Raw genomic sequence first — 25278 nt, 5'->3', positions numbered from 1 at the left:
TGGCCTCCTTTGTCTAGTTGACGAAAGACAGAAATTACATACGTCTCCCTGTCTAGTGCTGGGCTTTGTGTCTGGGAACGTAGTAAGAAGACTGAGTAAAGAAGGAAACAATTATTCCACAAGTGGCCTTGCTCATGGAAGCTCTGCAACTGTCCCGGATATCACTGGAGATTCGAGGAACGCCAGAGTGCAGAGATGCGCCAGAGTGCATGCCCAGAACCCAGGCCTGAGTTCTCACAATTTTCACATCCTTTCGAGATTATTTATAACAGCCTGTACAATATAAATGCTGCACAGGCAGCTGTTACCCTCTGTTGTTTTAGGAATAATAACAAGAATGAGAAGTTTGTACATTTTCTGTATAAATATTTTTTCAGGTATTTTTGATTGTTCATTGAATGTAAGAACATGGAATCCGAAGATGCACAGAGTCAACTATAAATGGCTTGTGAGTTCTGACCCAAGTGTTTCTCTCTATTAGTCTGGTGCTGTGCTGTGTCTCTCAAAAGCTTAGACCAGAAGCTTCAGGATGTGAGTTTACAGCTCTCTTAACATCTCCTTGATTTCAAAATAATCTCCCCCACCCCCACTTTGAGACAGGCTCTTACTGTGCACCCCTGGCTAGCCTTGACCTTGAAATTCTTCTGCCCCAATCAACCAAGAGATAAAATTGCAGGTGTGCTTGCACCTAGCTGGGTCCTTCTTCATTAGCTGCTGCTGCTGCATGCTGGAAATAGTTGTCTTGAAAAGCAAAAGCAAAACCAAACAAACACATGAACCAAAGAGAGTAATGAAGTGACTTCTGATTTACCTGTCACCTAGGTCTAGCCAGAGGCAATATTTCTCATATGCCGAAGACATCCTAACATTTACATGTAGTCTATTGCAGAGCACTCAGAGACAGTGGTCCCTTCCGAACAAATAGATGTCTGACAGGCAAAATTACACTAATGATGCATGCGTAGGCTAATTATAATAAATGCCCTGGCCGGTTGTTGTGCAATTTTGGTTGAGCGGATATTGAAGTTACATTAGACCAGCTGCATGGTCCAGACTGAGCTCATCAATCTCCCAGACATCTGTACTTAGTTAATAACAGCAAGAGGAGCAACCCGCGGTGCACCAGCTACGAGAGACAAAGAACAATAGCACAATCCCACCAAACAATACAAGATCGCCTTGGGGAATGACTGTGGAGATGTTTGCAGTACAGTGTATAATTTACAATAACACGAACAAAAGGAGAACACATTCTGCTAAGACAGATGGATTTTCTGAGGGATTAGATGGTATGACTAAGACAGAAAGGGTACGTTCAATGCTACAAGCTTTTAAAGCTGCCTCACCTAAGAGGAGGGGACAGCAGTAAGCGTCAGTTCTATCCTGATTCTTCCTCGAACCCTCCTCAGAACCGCTTACTTCTCAGCCAGTATTTGAATCTCATTGGCTTTCCTATGTCTCAGGCAGACCTTGATAATGTAAAGTAATTCAGTGAGAGTCTTTGGAGTTGAGCTAAAATATATCCAGGAGGCACCGGAAGAGGGGCGCTCATACAAGATGAGGGCAAATAGCCAGGCTCCTGTTTCCACCACTCAGGCCTCCTGGATGACATCCTTTGAACTTGTTCTGACGGCAGGATGACAGTAGAACACTCATTGATGTTATTTTCTGGAAGAGTAAGACTTCCACGTCTTACTCTTTGGGTATCAGTGACCCAAACGACGACAAAAGGACATTGCTTTTTCTGTGGCAACAGTTAACTTTTTGGTTCTGATCATACTCACTTGGGGTCTGATGTTTAGATTTGCCGTGGAAGTGCAAAGGCAGACATATTGTTATGTAACCAAACTGGCGTGGCTGTGCTCCTGTCTGTGAACAGGTGGAGGGTCAGCTTGGACTGGAGCGTGCGGATTCTTTTTCTGGGCCACCAGCCGATTCTGCTTAGCAGACACAAGAAGCTGCTGCAGGGCCAGATCCTCAATACAGTGGGACTTACCACTGAAGGGGATGTGGTATGATGTTGGAGTTCATCTCCAGCCACGTTAAGAATAGGAAAGGCCATTTTGGACCGTGGCTACCAGAGATGATGATCTGCCTGTCCCTGGAATAGGACTTTGTTCTTTGCGGTAAACACAGCTTCCAGGGTCATTTTCTTCAATGGCGTATGCTTGTCCTCATGTTCCCACTGGAAAAATCTGCTCAGATTTTCAGTGTTGGGTTTCTGTAACCCTTGTCTTACCTCCATTCCCACTCCGGCTCACCAAGCTCAGAGTGAGTGTCTCTTAATCCTAGATGAAGGAAAAGCTCAAGTCGATTTTCTCTCGTTTTGGGACACCTTGATCGAGGGCACAGCCAAACTTTCTCCCAGTCCCTTCCAGATATCCTGGGGAAAAGGGGCCCAGATTTGCCTTCTTCAGATGGGTGGTCTTTTAGGTCTTGAGAGTCATGCAAGGCAGCAGCGCCTTCTTCATCTGGGCAGGTAGGTGGCAGCTGTGCAGCCCTAGGTCCTTTCTCAGGCAGGAGCACTCAAGGTCTAGACTTCAAGAGAACCATTGTTCACACGGATCCCAGTCGTGAACTTTTATGAGCGCCGTCTATCACCAGAAGTACTTCCGATAAAGGTCATATTTTGGTTATCTGCATGACTCATTAAGAGAAAAGAGCTTATGTCTGCTTGCTTTTGCCTTTCATGGCTGTGGGGCAATCTGTGTCCTTTGACAAGAGAGGGCATCAAAAGATCTTTCCGGATCCCACTAATGAGGACTTCTCCTGTTCTTTTACTCTGTATTCTTTGATGCAATAAATCTTAACTCTAAGTACAACTTGCTCCTGAGTCTTCTCATGTCTCACAAATCACCGGACGAAACACTGCTGTGTCTCAACAATTGAAAAATCAGAGGAGACGAACAGGGCTGAGTAAAAATTGTAGAGTGGGAAACCCTCAGGAATCAAGATAAAAGACATTTTGATAGAAATTTAACTATTAAAAATCAATACAAAACTCCCCAGAGAACAGAGTGTAGAACATTAAATAAAAACATGGTTTACAACACTGGAGGGTAATTTGCATTGTCTAATCCCGGAGGAGAGACAGGTAGGAACCTCTCAGTTGCTAAGGCAACAGCAGCATCCTTTGCAGTGGTCCTAAGATGGCTAAACTGAGCTGAAAACAGCCTCAGTTCATTAGCGTCCCTTCCATTCTGCTTAGTTTTTCAACTCTATAATTCTCTGTCTCGAGCATCAGCCGCTCTTGGGGCTGACCAGGTGGGATTTGTTTTTGGTCTCCCAGGCAGAACTCCTTTGTTTGCCATTGCCTGTGCAGGACGGGTTTTACTGAGTAAGCAATGGTGATTCAGTGTAAGCAGAAGTCCCATGTGTTCGAAGAGTTTAAATGGTCCCTCAAACATTATTTCTATATTAGTTTATTTATGAATTTGAAGGGAGACGGACACAGCTGGATCCTGAGGTTCTGATAGTACCCATACTGTTAAACAACTTAACAGGAAGCCGTAACCTTCAAATCAACTATACTAGTCCTATTTTAAGGTATGCATCAAGTCCAGGGCTTGACACTTTCTGTATATATAGTTTTTAAAACTTCAAGACAAAATTTCAAAGATGAGTGATGTAGTATTCATCTCACAAAGAAGGAAGATGAACGTTGGGATGGCTTATTACATTCCTAAGTCACTCAGTAATAGGAAGATGCAGGACCCAAACAACTGTTGGCCTGGGATAGTGAGACCCGGTTGCAAGTAATTTCTGGGAAGAAGGCCAAACATAATGTTTGAAGCAGTTGAATACAAGCGTTTGGAATGGAGTCTTCAGACACACCCCTTCCTCAATTCTTCTTTATCTATGATCTCTTCCTGGCCTGTGTGTGAGCCCTGTTTCGGCCCCGTCCTCTTTCTAGCAAATGATGTAGGATAGTTTTCATCTCTATACTTGCTTTATTTGATGGCAGATACTTGTTGGCAATGACTTTTGTGTTGTCAGCAAGGAGCTCTGGAGTTTGTAGACATCTGGGTAAGAGCTTCCTCCTACTTAATGCAAGAGCCCAGCAAACTTGTGTTATGAATTATTCAGTTATGAATAATTTGCTTACTAGCATATATATGCCCATTTTCCATTGTTCTTAGTAGTGGGCCTACCCAAGTGCTTTGGGAAACAATTTCGCTCTAAGGCGAGAGATAAAAGTTGCAATTCAGCTGGGTGGTGGAGGTGCACGCCTTTAATCCCCAGCACTCAGGAGAAGGAGGCAGCTGGATCTCCATGAGTTTGAGGCCAGTCTGGTCTACAAGAGCTAGTTCCAGGAAAGACTCAAAAGCTACAGAGAAACCCTGTCTCAACCCCCCCCCCCCCGAACCAAAAACAACAACAACAACAAAAAAACAAAAAACAAACCCAAAACAGTTGCAATTCGCTTTCGATAGTTGGCTCAGGCATAAACAGTTGGCCAAGATTTGCTAATTCATTGTTTTGCTTCCTTTCCTAAACTCTGCAGACATCAGTTTAGCATGAAACCAAAGTTGTTGGATATAGTGGAGCCTTTGTTCAATCTCAGAGGCACGGGATCCCCTAGTATCACCTGCAAATATCAGTACTTGTATGTCTGTTAATTCTTTAGTGGGTTGTTGGGATGGCCATAAAATTTATGATCTCTATGTGTAATAAAAATATATGGTGTAGTTTTACTTTCTATGATTTCAGTTACCTAAATAACCATGATCTAAAAATACTACACAGAAAATTCCTGAAGTAAGCAAAAAGCCTGAAATTACTGAGAAACATGATGAACTTGGATGCTTAAGGAGTGGATGGTTCCTTCTACCTGCCCATTAGTAATTTAGTCATCTCATCATCAGACCTACGTGCTTGTGTTCAATTAACCCTGGTTTTTCTTACTAATAACCCAAACTGTTAAGAGTAGTGATTGGTGGCCAAAGAGAAGCTATAAAATATTTATTTTACAAAAAAATGTAAAAAATTCTTTGCTTCTAAGGAATGAAAAGAATTATTTATGTTTCTAAGATCTACAGTAAGGATGAATAGGGCACCCCTCCCTGTTATACAGAGGATCATTCAGGAGTGTCTGTGGTTTCCAGTATCTACTGGTGGTCTGGGAATGAATTCTTTTTTGATAAAGGGGGACGAGTACATCATGTACAACAGAATACTACAATCATTATTTACCACAGTGACTCTTCCTGGAGCATGATATGATGGCTTAGATGAAAACACAGAGGAATACAGCAGAAAGGAACAGCAACCTGATTTATTACTGGGACGTGGAAGTTGCTCTGTGTGTGTGTGTGTGTGTGTGTGTGTGTGTGTGTGTGTGTGCACGTACATGCGCACATGCACGTTTGCACGGGTGTATGTAGAGGTGAGAGGTCAACCTCAGGTCACTCCTCATACACTATCCACCTTGTTTTTTGAGACAACATCTCTCACATGGTATGGAACCCACCAGTTAGGCTGTCCAGACTGGCAGCAGTTCTCAGGCATCCCCCTGCCTCTGTCTCCCCAGCACTAGGATTTCAAACGCACACTATCATACCTGACTGTTCACATGTGAGTTTTGGGGTCCAAACTTTGGTCTATGTGCTTCTGTGGCAAGTTTACTGACGGAGCCATCTCCCTGCCCACTACAGCCATTTTTTTTTTTATATTGCATCCCTGCCAAGCAACTTCTTTCATGAAAACTTCTAGCAGCCAGGGAAGGATTATTAAGTACCATGGCCTCAGGTCACTATATATGGCTTTATACATTTTCATTTTTTGTTTTTGTTTTTGTTTTTTTGAGACAGGGTTTCTCTGTAGTTTGGTGCCTGTCCTGGAACTAGCTCTTGTAGACCAGGCTGGCCTTGAACTCCCAGAGATCAGCCTGCCTTTGCCTCCCGAGTGCTGGGATTAAAGGCGTGTGCCACCACCGCCCAACTGACATTTTCATTTTTAAAAAAATTCTACTTTACTTATGATGTATATACATTAGGAATGACATGGGCAAGAATGATGGCCAAAGAAAAGAGTAAAAGCCAAAGAAAAGGGTAAAAGCCTAAGGGTGGTGTAGTACAAGAAACATCTATGGGAAAGGTTGGAGACGTAGGAGGTAAGGGGTCGTGGGACTGGAGCAGCAGAAGCAAGCCTGAGTTTCTTGTGATGGAGGATGGTCATTGGTTAATTATAATAAAGAAACTGCTTGGCTGGCCCTCATAGGTTAAAACATAGGTGGGAGGAGTAAACAGAACAGAATGCTGGGAGGAAGAGGAAGTGAGCTCAGACTCCACAACTCTCCTCTCAGGGGCAGATGCCTCAGAGAGACGCCATGCTCCCAGCTCCTGGGCAGACACACGCGATGAAGCTCCGACCCAGGATAGACGTAGGCTAGAATCTTCCCGGTAAGACCAGTGCTCACTAAGACCGGTGCTCACAGATTATTAGAGATGGGTTGATCGGGATATCAGAATTAGCCAGTAAGGGCTAGAGCTAAAGGGCCAAGCAGTGTTTAAATGAATACAATTTGTGTGTTGTTATTCCGGGGCATAAGCTAGCAGGCGGCTGGGGTGCTGGGGATGCAGCCCCGCCGCTCTTATTACTACATTCTTGACATCTTTAGAACAAAAGGGGAATGATGTGAGAGTCCCCTCTGTATGCTGTGATTACCATTAATGAATAAAGAAACTGCTTTGGACCTAGAGTAGGGCAGAGCTTAGGTAGGCAGGGAAGACAGAACTGAATGCTGGGAGAAAGAAGGGCAGAGTTGGGGAGAAGCCATGGAGCCACTGCCAGAGTCAGACATGCCAAAATTTTGCTGGTGGCAATGAACAGATTAATAGAAATGGGTAAAATTAATATGTAAGAGTTATACAATAAGAATCTAGAGCTAATGGGCCAACCAATGATTTAATTAATACAGTTTCTGTGTGATTATTTGGGGTCTAAGATAGCCAGATGGCTGGGAACTAACAAGCAGCCTCCCACTCACTACAGGGGAACCTTAGCTCTTTCTATCGGAAACAAGGAAACACATTGTGTTTCCAAAGGAAAAGATAGTCTCCTGTGTTCTATGTGATTTATGACTTTTTTTTTATTCTGTGAACCTTTAGGAGGCACAGTGCACAGTGGCTATTTGCCAGATGTCTTCCTGGAATCATAAAGACATTTCTTAAAACAATCCTCAATAGAAACTGAACTCTAGTTTTAAAAAATGGATACATGGTACTTAATTGCTTCAGTAAGTCAGTTTCCAGTTACACATCCCAGATGAAGGTGGGGAACCCATTTCTGGAGGTGCTTTCAAAGACATGGATTCTATTTCTCTCTATTTTCTAGAAGACATCTGACGCCAATGAAAGCTTCCTTGCTCTGTTCTCCTAACAGAAAGACGTTCAAATGATTGCATCCTTTCCTTGGCCACCCTAAGACCTGCTTTGCAGTGGTTTCCTCTCTGCAGACCACTGTGAGACAGGAACTGGGGGAGAAGGATCCAGACATGCCATGGCTTCACCCTAACTCTTGATGCATTGGGAAAAGTGGCGCCCCAAGGAGCACTAAAGACCTGCTCAGAGCCTATTTGACATCTGAGTCAAAAGAAGTAAAAGATTTAGAGTGTTAGATCCCTAAGAATCTTGTCATCTTTTTCTTGCCTCTTGCCTTTGGTGTAGAAAGTTGTTTTGTTTTGGTTTTATTGCTATTTTTTGAGCAGATTTCATATGAGTAGAAATAGATGCATTTATACGTTGTGGTAGAAATCATTTCAAATTGTTTAGTTTTTAAAAAGAGACTACTTTTATTTTTTATTTGTGTGTCTCTCTGTGTATATTTGCACATACATGCTGGTGCCCACAGAGGCCAGAGCGGGCATTGGATTTCTTGGAGATGGAGTTGAGATGGTAGCAAAGATGACATACACAGGCGATTAAACATGTGTGTGTGTGGGGGGCAAGTTGAGGAAACACATGCTAAATAGTTTTATTTTCAACCAAAAGCCATGTGAAGAAATATGTAGTGTTTGAAAAATATCTTAAATCTATTGCACCAGTTACACTACATCAAATATGAACAGACAGAAACAGAAACAAAAATTGTATAGCTGATAGATCAAAGAAATGCTTTTGTTTCCCCCAATTTAGACATAATCTTTATAAACTCCAAGCATGTCTTTTAAACATCACAAAATTCTTCCTAACATCTTAGTTGCATACTGTCCCATGGAATAGATGGCTCATAACTCAGACATTCTGCTAAAAAAGGCATTGTAATTGCTTCTATTGTCAATGTTAGAAATAATGTACCAATTATTACATATTTAGTTACTGTTTTTTTTTTTGAGATGTTTTTTACAGCATATGTTCCCAAGGGCAAGATACTGGTGTGAAAGACAATGTATATTTTGTGTCTCCTAAGTTTGCTACAAAATGATAATAGTTCATGAAGCATATGTGAGTAACCATCAATCCCCCCAGTCATATCTGAAAATACTAGCTTTATCCCACTAATACCTATAATACCTATTATATTATTAATATAATATAGAAGAGCTAATAGAACACATTAAACCACTCCCACCAGGGGGATCTTACACTTCAGCATGATAACATATTTCATGTTCACAATAAATGAGGGAATATTTATAATGCCCTCTGTTACAAATAGGGAAACAAAGACACAAAAAGATAAGTAAGCCACCGAGGGCCCCATAGCTAAGAATGGGAGACCTGGTTTTTGGACCATGGGGATTGAACCCAGGCAGTGCATACCCAGTCATGAAGCTGTGTTGCCTTGGGATGATTTTGGATGAGTGTTTCCACACATCCTGTTAATGGCTATCGACTCCAGTGGGAGGATTTCATCAAGCCCTTACCGGGTAGGTTCTTGATAATTCTGTCCCAGAGTAGAGGAAATAGTGGAGTTTTTATGATTCGAATGTCTCAGATAGGGAGCGATTTACTGTAAGTCATGTATTTTCTTTACTCTCATCATTCATTGGATGTGGTGTTTGAAATTTAAAAATTATATTTCAAAAAAAAATCCAAGTATTTTTTATCTAACCGAGGAACACCAGACTTTTTAATTTTAGCTCTGATGATAGCTTCATCTAATTCATCCCTGCTGGTTTCCATGAAAACATACCTTTTTGGTGTGCTTGAACATCTGAAATGTGGGCACGGCTTTGATGTGACAAAGTTGAGCCAATTCCTGGGAAGAAAAGGGGGTGTCGTGAAGTCACAGTTTTGGTTCCTTTTCTCTGTTTCAAGTGACTTCTAAGAAACAGTGTCTTAAAGTCTAAGGGCACCTGACACTTTACAGGATTTTCCCAACATACCCTCAAGGCCTCCAGGACAACCCCTGTGGAAAGAAACTCTTGGGTTTCTCATTCCAGAGCTCTACGTGAGGGATGAGATGAAGGGCAAATGGAATGGATGTGGAGTTCCTAACTGAACTGCAGTTAACAATGCTGAGTGGGCAGAGAAGCCCCAGGAAGCCTCGTATGGAAATGCCATATTGCCAAAAGAGGAAGGAAAAGGCATGTCTTCATCGGTCACACTGGAGACAGGCATGACACACTCAAGGTTAGCGCAGCCTTTTCTTTAAGTCTTGTTTTCCTTTCTCCCTCACTACTTATCTTTACTTCTGAAACATTTGGAGCCCAAGGATAAGAGAAATGGTTTGATTTAAAACCAAAGCAAACTGCTTCCAAGTGGTATTTCTTGTTTGTTTGTTTCTCTTATTTAGAAGTTGACTAAAATTAGCTATCCATGAACAAAAAAATTGAACTCTCTCACTGATATGCTATTTGATCGACTTTAATTCTTCCACCCACAATACACACAAAGAAGCATTGCACACACACCAAGTTGTATGTTTAGTTATAATTGCCATGACAACTGTTAATCTATGTTATTAATAGAAAAGTGTGTATTTTGCTTCACCTTAAAAGGCAAAAAGCTAGCTGGGCGGTGGTGGCGCACACCTTTAATTCCAGCACTTGGAAGGCAGAGGCAGGCGGATCTCTGTGAGTTCAAGGCTAGCCTGGTCTACAAGAGCTAGTTCCAGGACAGCCAGGGCTGTTGCAGAGAAACCCTGTCTCGAAAAACATAACAAAATAAACCAAAAAAGAAGACAAAAAACTATGATTGAAAAACTGATTGCAACTCAGCTTTTGGCAAGATTTTGGGAAATCAGGACTGTCTACTGGAGCAGAGAGAATGGAAAATGATGTAGTTTCTTTACAAGATGGTTTTCCAGCGCCTCCATATACCATCAGAGTGTTGTGGCAAGAACTATGCATGTAGATACAGCTTCAAAAGAAATCAAAACTTGTACTCACACAGAAATTTATACAAAAATTATCACAATTGCCCAAATCTTCTCAGGGTGCCAAGTTAGTGTCAGGTTGACATATTATGACAGACTATGGCACAGAAGGTAACTAGTGTTTGGTTTTCTGATCATTTTAAAGCTCAGCTTCCATCCATGCTTGGGTAGGTCGCTGGTTACCTTTTCTGCTGTAGTGTGAATGCTGAGTGGCTCTTCTGGATCAGCAGCCTGGTCTCCAGCATGGAGCTATTGGAGGTGGTGGAACCTTTAAGAGGTGGGGCCTTACCCAGAGGCCTTCAGTCCTTTCAGGCTGTGCCTAAAGAGGACTGTGGGATGCTGACCCCTTCTCTTTTTCTTCCTGCTGCTGAAGGGATCACTTTGCTCTGCCATGCACCCCTGTTCAAATGTGCTGCCTTCTACAGGCCCAAAAGCAACTAGGCTTTGATCAGGGACTTGAATTTCCAAGATGGTGAGACAAAATAAACCTTTCTCTTTCTCTTAGGCACTTTTCTATAGTGACAGAAAGCTAATTAATATGGTTACATTCCCTTATTGTAAATTAACAACTCCCAGGAAGAATAAATCCCAGCAAATTTTATATTATAATAAGATGTATTTGGCTTAAAACTAGGAGGCTGATTATTTTGTGGGGAGGCATAGGAGAAGAGGAAGGCTGGATCTAGGGACAAGAGGGAAAGATTATGTGGAATTTTTATGCTATATAAGCAACCCCCCAAAAAAACAAATACAGGATACAAAAATGAGATATGTCAAAATGTCTATAGTTATTGAGCTAAGTTTTAAAAAATTATTAATAATTTATCACAACCTGAAAATATTTTTTTTTACCATGGCTTCATTGTAATGTCTGCCTAGATTCATTGTAATGTCTCAGGCTTCTTAATGCTGCGACCTTTTAATACAGTTCCTCATCTAGTGGTGACCCCATCCATAAAATTATTTAGTTGCTACTTCATAAGTATAATTTTTCAATTGTTATGATCATAATGTAAATAACTGGTACATAGACCCAAAGGGGGCGTGACCCACAGGTTGAGAACACAGGCCTCGAGCATCAGGCTGAGGAGCGGGTGGTAAAGACTCTTGGGAGTGACTCGTGCTGTCTGCCACAGCTGCAGGGAGCACCATAGATTTGCTAACATTTAAAGAAGATTGTGCAAAACAGTTTGCTACATTTACCACAAAAGCAAAGACGTGGAATTCCACTTGTGTTTAGCCAGGTGATGTCATGGCTTTCGTAGAGTAGACTCAGTGTAGTGACATTGCATTCGGGTTTTGACCCTCCGCACAGAGGGTTTAAGAGGCTTACCTTCGATGAGTCCACATCCACATTAGCAAACACGACGTTTTGGTATTTTAAAGACATTGCCTTCAAGACAAAAGAATACAATAATGTGAATATCAGCATTTGTTCTCAAAATGTCATTTTTGAAAAGAAGACACGTGTGACTGGGTTGTTAAAGAGACCCAGGCATTATTCCGAAAGGTCGTTACAATTGAGGACCTGAAACTCCTCAAGGTCAATCAAAGATGCATTGCAGAGTCTACGAACAAAACTGAAGATTGGCTTCAAGGTTTGAGTACAAAACCCAGGGCAACTGAGTGGAATGCAGGGGGCCAGGCCAACCCTGCTGGGGGTGGGGGTGGGGGGAGGACCAGTGGGGCCAGGCCAACTCTGTCGGGGGTGGGGAGGCCATACAGTGTTTCCCTGAAGGTGTTCAGATTACCTGTAATGGCTTTCAGATTTTGTCTGGGGTGTTGGGGGTGGGCTTAGAGCAGTGTTAGAAGCCCTGCCATGGTTCTAGCATCCCAACAAAGGATGCAGTTCTCTGACCCAGACATGTGCTTGGTGCTTTGACCTTCTTGTCTTGACATGGCTTGGGAGGTGTGATGCTGATGGCCTAGAAGGTTTCCCTGATGACCATCATCAGCCTGGTTTTCTCCCACCCACCCAAACTCTCTGTAATCTATCATATATCGAAACGAGATTTTCCGGACTCCCTAGCTGGCTGACTTCTAGCTAGCCAATGGGAAGCCATGAAAGGTGGTAGGAGGAAGGGGCTATCTCCTGCTTCTATTTTGTTCTGGAAATGTCTTTAACAGAAGTGGTGACAGCAAATCAGGGGGTGCAGATGAAGAATGTTTGTGACTTACGTCAGCACAGATTTGTGTTCAGACAGCTGTGTGCACACTTTGTGGGCACCTGATCATGTCCTGGTTTGTTTAAAAATCATGTCACAAGCAGTTCTGGTCACCTCTGTCAAATGAGACTACTCCTGGAAGGTGGCACACAAGGGGTTCAAAGCTTGGCCAGACGGAGTCAATATTAGATGGAGCCATCTGCTAGAGGGAGAAGCCATAAGCTGCAAGGTGTTGGAGGGCTTAGGTGGACGTGTGAGAAGCCTCCTGCCGGCAGCTCGCCCTTTGATTCTGTGTGTGGATTGTGATTTACGTGGGGGTCTTGTCTCCTGTGGCCCCTTGAAATGATGATATGGGAGACAATTCTTGTATAATGAACACAAACACCTGTGGGATTTGAGAATATTTTTCGGACTAAAATGATGGTTCTGAACTGGCTTTGGCGGCACAGCTCTGATCGCAGCAGGAGAACTAGAAGCCTGAGGTTAGCAGGGTATAGAGGGAAGTCTAGGCCAGATCAGCCTGTGCCAGAATCTGGTCCCATCTCCAGCCTTCTCACCTGCTGTCCAGTGGCTTAAAAGCATTTACTTCCTGGTATGAAAGTCCTTGTTTATTTCTGTTTCCTGATTTGATCTCTGACAGATACCGTGACTATAGCGCCTTCCTCCCAATCCCTCATGGACAAGAAGTTTAAAAAACTCACACAAAATACATGAATATGCTCCCTTAATGATAGGCTGAGAGTTACCGTACAGCAAATACAAAGTTCTTCCATTCCCATTTCCCTACAGCTGTCACTTATTCACACACAAAAATCCTCCCTTTTTGACAGGCATCCTTCTGCTCTGTTTTATATGCATATATAGTGAATGAAGTTTGCATAATTCCTTTCAATTCTTGTATAATTGCTGTCTATCGAAAGATATGAGCTTTTCTTTTAGCTTTTAACTATGTACTATGTACACAGTATGTACTATGAATTTTTATGAGTAGGTTCATTTTATTTGATCAAGCGTGCAACTGTTAGGACATAGATTAATTCAATGTTAATTGTTAGGTCATGGGTTGTTTAATGACTTAGCATGCTATACTAAGTTATTTAGGGACCTTTATTTTTCTTCTAACATTCTGATATATATAGTTTATATACCTTCTAAGTAATTATTACATTATTTTCAGAGTAACTATATAGTTTTACCTTTCTACCAACAAAAATATAACTGTACAGCTTCTCCAGTTAAAAAAAAAGACCAGGGTTTTAGGGCTAGAGATATCTGTGAGTAAAGTGTTTGATGTTCAGTCCTGAAGACCGGAGCCTGAGCCACAGAGCCCACATGACAAATATTTAGGTGTGGTGGCATGCACTTGTGATCCCATCTCTGGGGAGGTAGAAAAAGATGGATCTCTGGGTCTCATTAACCATAAGCCAGGTTAGCCTTTTAGTGGGTTCCAGCCAGGTTAGAGACGTTGCCTCAGAAAACCAAACCAAACCAAACCAAATCAGCAAACAAGAGGGTAGATGGTGTTTGAGGAATGGCAGCTGCCGAGGTTGTCTTTAGGCCTCTATCTGTACACACACACACGCGCGGGCGCGCACACACACACACACACATTCTCTCTCTCTCTCTCTCTCTCTCTCTCTCTCTGAGTGGATTCACACTTTTGTACCCAAGCCTTGACTATTTCTGTGGCATAGTTAGGGAGCCTTCTTTTTTAGTTTTGAGTGACAGAGTGGTCTGTCAAACACTAAAATGTTCCTTCCGTATAGTCCAAGAATTTTAGGCATACTAGGGATGCGAAGAGTCATGTAGAAGATGGTGGGGATGGCCCAGTGGGTAAAGCCCTCGGCATGAAAGTATAAAGCTGTAAGATACCTAGAACCCATGTAAATGCATTTGGGTACGGTGACCTACCTATATAACATCAGCACGCAGGAGGCAGAGACAGTGGGTCCCTAGAGCAACCTGGCTAGCCAGATTAGCTTGAACCATGAGCTCTGAGCTCTGCAAGAGACTTTGCTTCGATATGTGAGACAGAGAGCAACTGAGGAAAACATATCAACTTTGGACCTGCACATGTGAACACGCATACATATATGTACACTATGCATATATGCAAATGACAAAAAAGAAATGTCATGTAGCTCATTTATCTGTTACAAGTGCATTTACAATGAAATATTGTTGGTTGTGACTATTGCTAAAATTAGTTTTGCCAGATTTAAGAGGCCAAGTGAGAAAATCCAAGATGTTTAAAAACCACACTGAACACAGACTAGAAGGTTTTTAGTTGTATCGTTGTGCAATTGGCCCCCATAATCTCATAGGGAGTGGCACTATTAGGAGGTAGCTTTCTGGGAGGAGGTATGGCCTTGTTGGAGGAAGTGTGTCACCATAGGGCCGGGTTTTGAGAGTTCCTATGCTCAGCATACCCCTGAGTGTTTCAGTCCACTTCCTGCTGTCTTCTGGTCAAGACGTAACCAGCACCATGTCTGCCTGCATGCTGCCATGCTTCCTGTCATGATATAATGGACCGAAGTCCTGGAACTGTAAGTGAGCCATCCCAGGTAAATGTTTTCTTTATAAGAGTGACCATGATCATGGTGTCTCTTCAAAGCAATGGAAACCCTAACTGATACAGTCTTCATGGGATTAAAACTTCTTTATATTTGGAGGAAGGAATACAGGTCACAAAGGTGACCACAAACAACCAGGAGAAAGAAGACTAAAATTTCCTAATATGGGGGCTGGAGAGACTTCTCAGTAGCTAAGAGCACTGCTGCTCTTCCAGAGGCCTCGGGTTCAGTTCTTGGCACACACGTGACAACTCACAACTGTCTGTGACTCTAGTTCCAGGGGATCTGACGCCCTCTCGTGGCCTTCACAGACCCCAGGTACACAAGGGGTGCACAGACATACACTACAGCTAAACACAAACATTGTATCTCTCTGCGGTCTCTTTCAGTATTTGTAAGTTCTGAGTCCCGATTTAAGATGTAATGATATGAATTCCCGTTCATTTGCACACTCTAATTCTTCAGCGCATCTCAGTGTTCCTTGTGGAATTGCCCACAGACAAATAATCCCAGTCTTTGGGTATTGCCTAATGAGATTCCAGGATATTAGCTTCAGGTTCACTGGGACGCTTAAAAACAAACAAACCACAAACAAAACAGCAACAGAGCTACAACCTATGGATAGTTTAGAAGCAGAAAAACTTCAGAGTGGCTGGGAAAACTTTTGCGGGCCTAGATTCCATTGGCAACCCTGAGACAGATGCTGGAAATCCTTACCTGGAAAATGGGACCAACCCTTCTGCAGGGGCCACACCACTTTGCCGAGAACTCCACCACCACAAGCCTGCTCCCAGCAGCCCGCAACAACTCTTTAAATTCATCCTAAAACCAGAACACAGAGGGAAGTGTGCATGGTTACAGACTATCCCAAAGTCCTTACGGGAAAGACAATGAACGGCTTGCCAAGGGTACCAGAACAGGGGAAGCCTACCAGGTGCCCTACCTGTTCGTCCTCAGGCTGGTCCAACCTTTGCTTAGTGAGTCTGAGCAGGACATAGCTTTCTTTGTGAGTACCCACAGTGGCGATACATTCGTAAATACAATAGAAGTCTGCTTACAAATGGCACAGTAGTGGCGGCTGCCTTTGGGTAGAGGCCGGCCAGCCAGGGAGGAATGAAAGTCTTAACGTGAAGGCAGAACTGTATGAGTGGGATTTCTGTATTCAGAAATTCTCAGGGCAGGTGAAACGCATCAATGGCAAAATCTTTTGCTTTATGGAGTGATTGCTCTTAATGTATCAATAAACACCACTCATTTCATGATTTGACTTTTTTTTTTCTCTAAACTTCCTAAGTAAAATTTCCAAAACGTCTTGCCATCCCCTAGTTAAGGTCTTCCATCCTGGGACCTCGGATCACTGTATTTATATTTGCTTGTGACTGCCCTAAACTAGTTGTTTGGGGCCTGCTTTTCCCTACTGAAGTCACTTCTAGTTTAACCTTGTCCTTCCCAACCCCTCGCTTGCAGATGGTGAGCCCTATGGAATGCCCGCCGGGTGAGAGAATGCCAGCTACAGGGAGTGCTCTTCCCGGTTTATTTTCTCACTAGTCACTGGAATTGAGGTTAGCTCATCCACTCCGCTGTTCTGAACCGTAATCTTTATGTGTGCCGTATTCAGTATATATCCTCATTCTGTCGATTTCACAGCCAAAGGCACAGATATCCACCAACTTCTCACAGCCAGCCCGTGGGTGGTGGTGTGGCTGGGATTGTCCGTTGAGGCAGTCTGTCCTTCAACCATTACTGATGTCTCCCAGTGATAAACTGAACTCCGTTCACTATGGTTAACGGCATCACCTTAAGCTCCCTGGACTAGGTGTTAATCAGGCTAGTTCACAACTTGATTAAGACGAGCAGGGCTAGCCGACTTAGGAGTGGACTTAATTCCACAGCGATGGCATGCTTGCCCTTCAGCAAGGGAACTTGATAATTAAGTCCCATTCAGTTTAGTTTCAGGCAGATGAGGCTGATGATTCAAAGAAGAGGCTCCCACTTCCCAGACCTGTATTTCTGCAGGATGGGTGGCTGAGTCTCACACAGCCAAGACAGGTCTCTGTTTTTCAGTTACATTTCTATTTCCTGAGGTCTTAGAGATTAAATCCAGGGTATAGCACAAGATAGGTGAGATCTGTCTTTAGCCCTCTTATTACTTTCTATTTTGAGACAGAATTTCACTATCTTGCCTAGGCTGGACTTTACATTCATTATATAGCCTAAGCTAGCCTCTAACTTGCAATTCTCCTGCCATTGTCTCCTGAGTAAGCCGAAGGACCAGCCTGCACCACCACCCTGGCTTCTCACGTGCTTTTGACATTACCCAGTGAGCTCCAAGTTAGCCAGAGTCACATGGGCTCTTCTTTGAGTGGGACCCCAAGACAAAAGACATGAAACAAACAAAAGAGTGGAAAGATCTCCCTGGACATAGAGCAAGGGAGGGAGACTGGGTAGAGTGTTTCCCAAGTCTCACTGAACATTGCTTTGGAATCATCTTTTGAAAGATTTCATGAAGCCAACCAATACTTGCCATGTTGTTAATCACTTGCACCATGATTAACATCTGGGATTCACTGCTGACCCTCTCCTGTTGGCTCAGGTGGATCACTGTATCTCTCCCATTAATTACGGCATTCTGGATGGAACATAGAGGTAGCTTTTCTATGACATCATTGAATAGGTCATCTCAGAACCTGGAACTTCGGCAGACTTTGAACCTAGTTTCACCTTTAAGCTGTGGCTAGGCAACTGGCTGGCCAGTCAAGAATCGGAAAACCAAGGACCTTGGATGCAGAAGCCATCTGGTTCCCTCATCTTGATCTTCCCCCTTTGTCATTGATTTCTTCATATTTCTTTCTTCTCAGACAGCTACTTGGTGTGGAAGGTCCTTCTGTCTATGGTTTGCTTTTATTGGTTAATGAATAAAACTGTTTCAGCCAGTGGCTTAGCAGAATAGGTCAAGGTGGGAGTTCCAAGCAGACAGAGGAGGAGAGAGTAGGCGGAGTGAGTTGAGAAGCCCTGTAGCCTCTGCTGGAGCCCGGCCACAACCTCTTGGTGATGCACAGATTAATGGCGATGGGTTAGTTTAGAATGTAGCCAATAAAAAGCTAGAGCTAATAGACCAAGCAGTGATTTAATTAATACAGTTTCTGTGTGTTTTTTTTTTTTTTGGTCTGAGTGGGCGGGAAACAAACAAGCATGCCTCAGACAACGTCTACCTAAGCAGAAAACACCAGAAACTCACAGCTGATTTCATTTAGGATTTGAAAGAAACTGTGCTGTCCCTTACCTGCCATCCAGTGGGTGGCGTGGTTGAGGGATAGATGCCCTCTCCCCCTTCACCTTTGCCACCTGCAGCAGGCAGGAGAGCTGACCTAGGGGCATGAGAGCAGGAAAGCTGGTCCTGCCCTTCATCAGCTGCAGCGTTTGGGAGAGCGGGCTCTGCACCTCAACTGAGCAGCACAGTAGAGCTGGCTCCGGTGGAGTCAGTGAGGGCGAGCTGGCCTTGAGGGCATGCGAGTGGGAGAACTGGCACGGCCCCCTTGCTGCCTGCAGCAAGGGTCAGCTAGCCAGAGCAGTGCTGGGGAGCTTGCCTTGGCGGTGAGGATGCCAGAGAGCCAGTAGGCTGGCCAGTTCAGCGACCACTCAGGTCCAGATCCAGAGTTATGAGTTGGTCCACCTCAACATCCGCCCCATCTACGAACTGCTGGAGCTCCCATCCTGCAGGTCCAACGTTGCAGGACAACAGCAGGATTTCCAAGAGGAGGTTCAGTGAGGATCCAGTATTGACAGTGTCGCAGAAGCCAGAGGCCTCGAAACAGACCCATGACTCACTGTAATGAACATTTGCCAGTGTAGACATATGAACTAAAAGGTGACTCACTGTGACACACTTCAGCTTCCACGCTGAGACTTTTGTTTGTTCATTTTTATCTTTTTTTTTCCATTTCTTTTTCATTTTGTAGAGGGAGGCTGCAAGGGCAGAGGGTAGACACAAAGTGACGGGAAATAAGTGGGATTGAGGTACATAATGTTAAACCCACAAATAACGACAAAAAACCCCCAAAACAAACCCTGTGCTGTTTAGAAAAGGACTAACACCTTAATCCTCTAGTGAGCTTCCTGTAGATTCATTTTATGACTCACAGATTCCAGAACGTGTCTGTTTTGTTCTAAGCTGTGTAAACTACAAAGAGACTTCACTTTCACACAGTCAGAGATTGGCAAACTTTTTAGTAATAGGCAGATAATATTTTAGGCTTATCAGGCCACAGACCATTGTGTGGTGGCACCAGCTTTGTGTTTACAACTTTTAAAAACTGTAAAAGAAACTTAAAATTCTTTGCTTGCAAACTGTACACAAAAAGCAATCAAGTTAAAATTTTTCAGAATTGAAACAAAACAAATAAATCTGGCCATGGCTTCTGTTTCTCAATTTCTCAGCAAGAAGGACACCAGAAAATATGAGAAATAGCTATTTCTACAATAAAAGTGAGGAATATCTTTGTCTGGATTTTTCATGCCCCAGGTCCAGTGTTGGTGGTGGAGAGACAAGCGGCTCCACCTGAAGGGGAACAATGTTCCTGCGCTAATTTGATCTTGGTCTTCCTTGCCTGGGAAAGCTGAATCAGGAGTGGTCAACAGCAAGATGTTGTTTTTGGCAGTGGGTGTGGTGCTGGTAGCTTCTTCTTCAACAAATAAGAGAGATTATCTCTGACGTCTGCCACTTTTTGCCCCCGGAAGTGTTTACTTCTTTTGCTCATCTAGACCCCGTTGGCATTAGAATGTGGTAGCTTTCCACTTTTGACCCTTCTGTCACCCCAGCCAGGGTCTGGCAAATGCAGCACGAAACAAAACAAACACAAACAAAACCCCAAAATACAAACTTCACGATTAAAGATCGAAGGTCTTATCTTTATGAATTCTCCCTTCCTTCTCTCAGTTTTCGTTCAAGAAGGGAAGATGGGCGTGACGCAGATAGAGCATCCTCTGAACAAGGCCTTCCAGCTGAAGCCCTACCGATGCCTTGGACCATAGTTTTCGCTATCATAGAGGGTGGGGGACTTTGTCTGCATAGTAGGATATTCAATAGCACGGGGATGTTGGGCTCTACCCACTGGTGTCATTAGCATCCCAGAGTGGTCATAGCCATAAACGCCTTCTGGGGGCGCAAACTTGTGCCTGCATTCAGCAACAACTGCTTTGACAGGGAGGGCTGACTTCTAGACAAGGGTTTACCTCACAAGTTCCTGGATAATTTCGCCTACTTGTTGTAAGGAGAAGTGCAGCGGGGTTTGAAGCTTTATGCTACGAGAATTGATTTAGAATCATGTTCACACAGAGAGACAAGGCTAAAGGGGATAGTTCAGAGGTAACTTTCAGACACGGCTAATTAATGACAAGCATCTGCCTCATCCTTTGGTTTCTGGAGTGCTGTGAGGCTGGGCCGTACTTCTGTCCTCCAGTGCTAAGACTTGTAGACTTCCACGGAATTTGCTGTCAAGCAGCTTGTCCAGCCCTAAGGCAAAGGAGCACAGATGAAGGCGTACGACAGCCTTTTTGTTCTTGACCAAGATTTAAGCAGGCATTAAAAACCAGAAAAGAGTCAGGTTTACAATTCTCATATCTTAAAAATATGTTCGCTACATTAGTTTATAAACAGGGAAAATTTCTAGCCACAGAAAAAGTGGTCCCAGTGAAGGACTTTCTCGAATGAGAAGTCTGGGCCATTCCCTTTGGCCCTGGCTAGCTGCATTGCTCCTGAAACTTGTCCTCACACACATTTTCCTAGACCTAGACTTGCTCCTGATATTGTCGTTGGAAATGTCAAAGTCAGAGACAGTCTGGGAGAGTTTCCTTAGGAACAACCAGAGATATATTTTTTGTTCTCCTTTGTTTTGTTTGCTGTTTAAGAAATTCAAACAGAGGGCTGGAGAGATGGCTCAGTGGTTAAGAGCATTGCCTGCTCTTCCAAAGGTCCTGAGTTCAATTCCCAGCAACCACATGGTGGCTCACAACCATCTGTTATGAGGTCTAGTGCCCTCTTCTGGCCTGCAGACATACACACAGACAGAATATTGTGTACATAATAAATAAATAAATATTTAAAAAAAAAAGAAATTCAAACAGAGGTGCAGTCCTGAGAGAAGGCCGGGATTTTAAAAACTTCCTAAGATGGCAGGAAAACCAGAGAGCGAGTATGGAAAGGAAATAAGTAGAGAGATGAAGGGGGAAAGGAAGCGGGGGAGAAGAAGAAGAACAGAAGAAGACAGAGTTAGAATATAGCCAGTGAAAGAAAGAGGGCCAGGAGGGGATTGTAGACAGGGAGAAACAGACTTACAAGCGGGACTTTCATTGTGTGGAGATGAACAGTGAATTCTCTTTGGTGCCCCAGCCCTCGCTATTTAAGTCCCACATAGACCTTGATCAAGGTGAAGGCCTCATTGACATCACCTGGGAGCCTGGTAGAACTGTAGGGCTCCAGACTCTCCATCAGATCCATGGAGCAAGAAAGAGCCTGCATCCTGAGACCGCATGTTACTCGTGCGCATGCTACTATCTTAAAAGTCTGATTCTAAAGCTCTGTTTCTAACTGAGGCTCTCTGTAGACCAGTGAAGGAACTCCATCCACGTGGCCTGGGAACTGAGCTCATTCCCAGACCCCACCCTGGGCTTACTGACTCAGAAGCTCTGAGGGTGAGGCCCAGCAGCACAGGCTTTAACACGTCCTCCAGGGGTTCTCTTGCAGGTTCAAGTTTGAGCAGTATTGGTGTAGATGGAAGCAAAACAAAACGCAGCTGGATTGATTTATGCCAGTAAGGGGCATGGCAGCTTCAGCACCCCAAAGCGGTGGGGTAACATTCAATATACTTAACCCCTTCGTGGCTTGGTGCTAATCAACCAGGATGGGAAGGGCCTGCAGCTGCTCAGTTCTTGCTGGGCAGTAACCCTTTTGATTGCTGGATCTGGGGGAGAATCAGCATATTTCTAAGAAGAGACTTGTTCAACCTCAGTGAGGTGGGAAAAAGGGAGAGAGAGGTGAGACCCGAGGCTATCGACTATCATGCATGATGCGTGCGTGCGTGCGTGCGTGCGTGTGTGTGTGTGTGTGTGTGTGTGTGTGTGTGTGTATATACTATGGATCAAAGCCAGGACCTTGACCAAGCTAGACAAGTGTGTTAGCACCGAGCTATTACCCCCTCTCCCAGTTTTCCACCACGTATTTTATAATAATTTATCATCTAGTGTGGCTCTCTGTGTATCATCTGAACAATGCCTTGTGATATTGATAATGAATGTAACAAACAGCTGCCCTCCCTACACACCAGGTTTTCAATATCAATACCCCAAAAGCAAGTTGTTTGTCATAAAATCAATGTGTTTGTGGGGCTGGAGAGATGGTTCAGGAGTTAAGAGCACTTGTTGCTCTTGCAGGGGACCCTGGTTCGGTTCCCAGCACCCACATGGGAGCTCACATCCTTCTGTATTTCTAGTGCCATGGAACTGATTCTTTATCCTCCATGTAATGATTCTGCATGCAAGAGACCTTGTGGGGTGAGAGCCAGAGGCCAGGGCAGGGGTGGGGGGATTAGGGGGTGGCGGTAGGATGGCAGAGACAAATATGTCATGCAGGCAAAGCTTGAGTGAGAAGTTTCATTGAGATAAAGGAAATGGGGAGGGAGAGAGAGAGAGAGAGAGAGAGAGAGAGAGAGAGAGAGAGAGAGAGAGAGATGCAGAGAGGGGGAGAAGAGGCAGAAGAGAGAGAAGTAGGTGAGATTTCATTTTTTAAAGAGACAGGCAAGGCAGTCAGGAGGCAGAGCACTGTCAGGACCTTAAGGGGGCGGAGCCAGGTTCCTCTGGATGTTAACCCTCGGTATGCGGGCAAAAAACTCATATACAAAGAATAAATCTTAAAAAAAAATCTTTTTTTTTAGCTAGAAACTTTTAATTTAATTAATTTTATTTATTTATTTTTTATTGCTTTATAAATAATCTAAAAATCTTTTAAAAGAAGAAATGTTGATTTAAAATTGTATTTGTCTGGAAATTTAGAGTTCAAATGGGCTTCTTCGTGGAATTTGTTACTGTCAGTGATCCCTTTACTCCCAGGAAAGAAAACTCTATCGCGTCCTCTGACCCAAGGCCAGGGCAGGAAGGAGCTGTGTTTGCTGGCACATGCTCAAGGAGCCAAGATGGTGGGTAGTTGGGCAGTTGCACCTTTTGCGTAGTGTGTGAAAAAAAAAAAGAAAAGCAGACATCAAGTGTTACCATTTGTGACAGGGCGACTTTGGCAGGTCCCCTGGCGGTGGGAGACTGGACTGGGGTGGGTGAGAGACAGACAGATAGCTGTGTGGAGAGAGCTCGAGCACAGGGTTTATTTAGTGGGTATTGGGAACGGTATAAGAGCAGGGGTTGTGGAGGGGAGGGGAGAAGAGGAGAGAGAGAAAGGGGGACAGAAAAAGAGGAAAGAAAGGGGAGAGAGAAAAAAGAAGGGGGAAGAAGAGAAGGGAGAAAGGAAGTAGTTACCTCTTCAGAAGAGGGAGGGGGCACTGGAGAGGAGGTGGGAGATTGGGAGTGGGCGGGGCTTGGCTTTCAAAGGGACAGGATACCCAGGTGACAGGCTTCGCCAGCAGATTGCAACATTCCGACTTTTTCTTATAATAAAAAGGTGGGGAGTTAGGCATGGCAGGTTGAAGGAATTGGGGTGGTGGGTTCTCAAGACTGCTTCCTGCTTATTTGTGGGTGTCGAAATCTTTCTTGGGGGACTGAGAAAGCTGAGTTCTGGTCACATCGTGGGGTAGCTGATTGCTTCACTCCTGTCCAGGATTTATGCTGTGGAACTGTCTGATATCCCTTGGACCTGGCAGGGTGTTGGCAGAGCAGAGGACAAAGTTAAGTTTAGGAAGAAAATAATTTTTTCAGGACCAGAGAATTGAGAGGGGTGTGTCTGATCTGTTTAAGTTGAATCCTTCAATTCGGCTCCCTGGAACTCACAAGAATTTTTTGAGTTTGTAAAAACCTAAGTTTTAGACACATATGTTATATAAACAGCAGACTATTTGTACCAGAATGACTGTGACAGATGTTTTACGCAATGAAAAATATCTCTAGAGAATGACCGAAGAGAATTTAAAATCCTGACCTTGCAGCACTGTGCCAGAGTGGGATCAATAGCTTATCAGCATGGTATTGATAATGTTAAGACTCTGAACGGCAGTGTGAGGGAGAAATTTGATAACTTGCATTTGCCCTCCGACCTCTGTAACTTGCAGGTCTACACCTTAATAACTTGCATTTGTACATCTTAAAACACCCTTTGTTTAGAACATGGTAAGAAATTGTGCTGAAATTTGTTTGATGAGGTTGTCCTTTTAAACTGGCCAAACCTATCAGCTGTCAAACTGCATCAGAGAACTTTGAGAAGGATAAAATTTTACTTGAGTTACTGATTTAAAAAATGGCAGAGAACTTACTTGATTGGCTACCTAGAGCCCCTCCTCAGAGTCCTCTATGGTCATCGAGGGCAAGGGCATCAGGACTGTTTGTCTTCTGTTGTTTAGCTCAGGGCCTGCCAGGCTTCAAAAGATCCTGGGGGTTAGGAAATCTGTAGGAAGACAAACCTATCTTGACCTGAGCAGCTAGGCTGTAGATTCCAGTGATTTTGTCCACTGTCTGGATATCTTCAGGGGTTTAGATGAAAGGCAGTTTCGCACAATAGTTAGCACTTTCACTTGGTGGAGCGAATTCCTGATGGATGTTGGTCTGTGCCCACCTGTCTTTTGTCTTCTTTGGAGGAGAAGAGGTGCTGCTGCTAGGAGCTCTCGCTGATGTCCATCATGCTAGACTGTGTAGTGATAGGCATGTCCTAAGCAGGTCTGACTGGGGCAGAGTATCTACAGTGGCATGGACAGCTCATAGAAAAAGGCGGAGACAAGTTCTGAAAATAATTCCTCAACATGAATTCCAGAGATATTGTATACTTAGGGCTCATTGCCAGAGAGAGAGGTAGAACTTTTGAAAAAGAAAGAAAGAAAAAGAAAGCAATGTTAAAGGAATATAGAAGAGATGCTGTGGGACAATGGTCTGACCCTGTCAATTATATTTTAAATAAATGCTGATTGGCCAGTAGCCAGGCAAGAAGTATAGGTGGGACAACCAGACAGGAAGAAGAGGTGGGTCAATGAGAATAAGAGAATTCGGGGAAGAAGGAAGTCCTAGTCTGAAGT

At 43.7% G+C, this 25278-nt stretch overlaps 1 protein-coding gene across 1 annotated transcript; it reads right to left on the bottom strand.

Annotated features, from left to right (window-relative positions):
• Positions 1 to 8862: 8862 nt before the first annotated feature.
• Positions 8863 to 17606, bottom strand: Txndc8 (thioredoxin domain containing 8). The gene is made up of 5 exons (XM_075967654.1): positions 17583 to 17606; positions 15776 to 15880; positions 11654 to 11713; positions 9136 to 9201; positions 8863 to 8886 (listed from the first exon to the last, which is right to left on the bottom strand). The coding sequence occupies exons 1-5, from the start codon at positions 17604 to 17606 to the stop codon at positions 8863 to 8865; spliced, it is 279 nt and encodes a 92-aa protein (XP_075823769.1).
• Between the last annotated feature and the right edge of the window lie 7672 nt (positions 17607 to 25278).

Source organism: Microtus pennsylvanicus, chromosome 3 (assembly GCF_037038515.1).
Source record: "Microtus pennsylvanicus isolate mMicPen1 chromosome 3, mMicPen1.hap1, whole genome shotgun sequence".
Classification (NCBI taxonomy): domain Eukaryota; kingdom Metazoa; phylum Chordata; class Mammalia; order Rodentia; family Cricetidae; genus Microtus; species Microtus pennsylvanicus.
The sequence above is the reverse complement of the archived record's forward strand: the minus strand, read 5'-3'. Positions and strand labels throughout refer to the sequence as shown.

Excerpts from the sequence above, each read along its gene's own strand:
- Txndc8 (XM_075967654.1), bottom strand. The coding sequence starts at position 17,606 with ATGGTGCAAGTGATTAACAACATG. Across the intron at positions 15,881-17,582 it reads TGCAAGTGATTAACAACATG|GATGAATTTAAAGAGTTGTT; the intron begins GCAAGTATTGGT and ends TTCTGGTTTTAG. Across the intron at positions 8,887-9,135 it reads TGTTCAAGCACACCAAAAAG|AATTATCAAGAACCTACCCG; the intron begins GTATGTTTTCAT and ends ACTCTGGGACAG.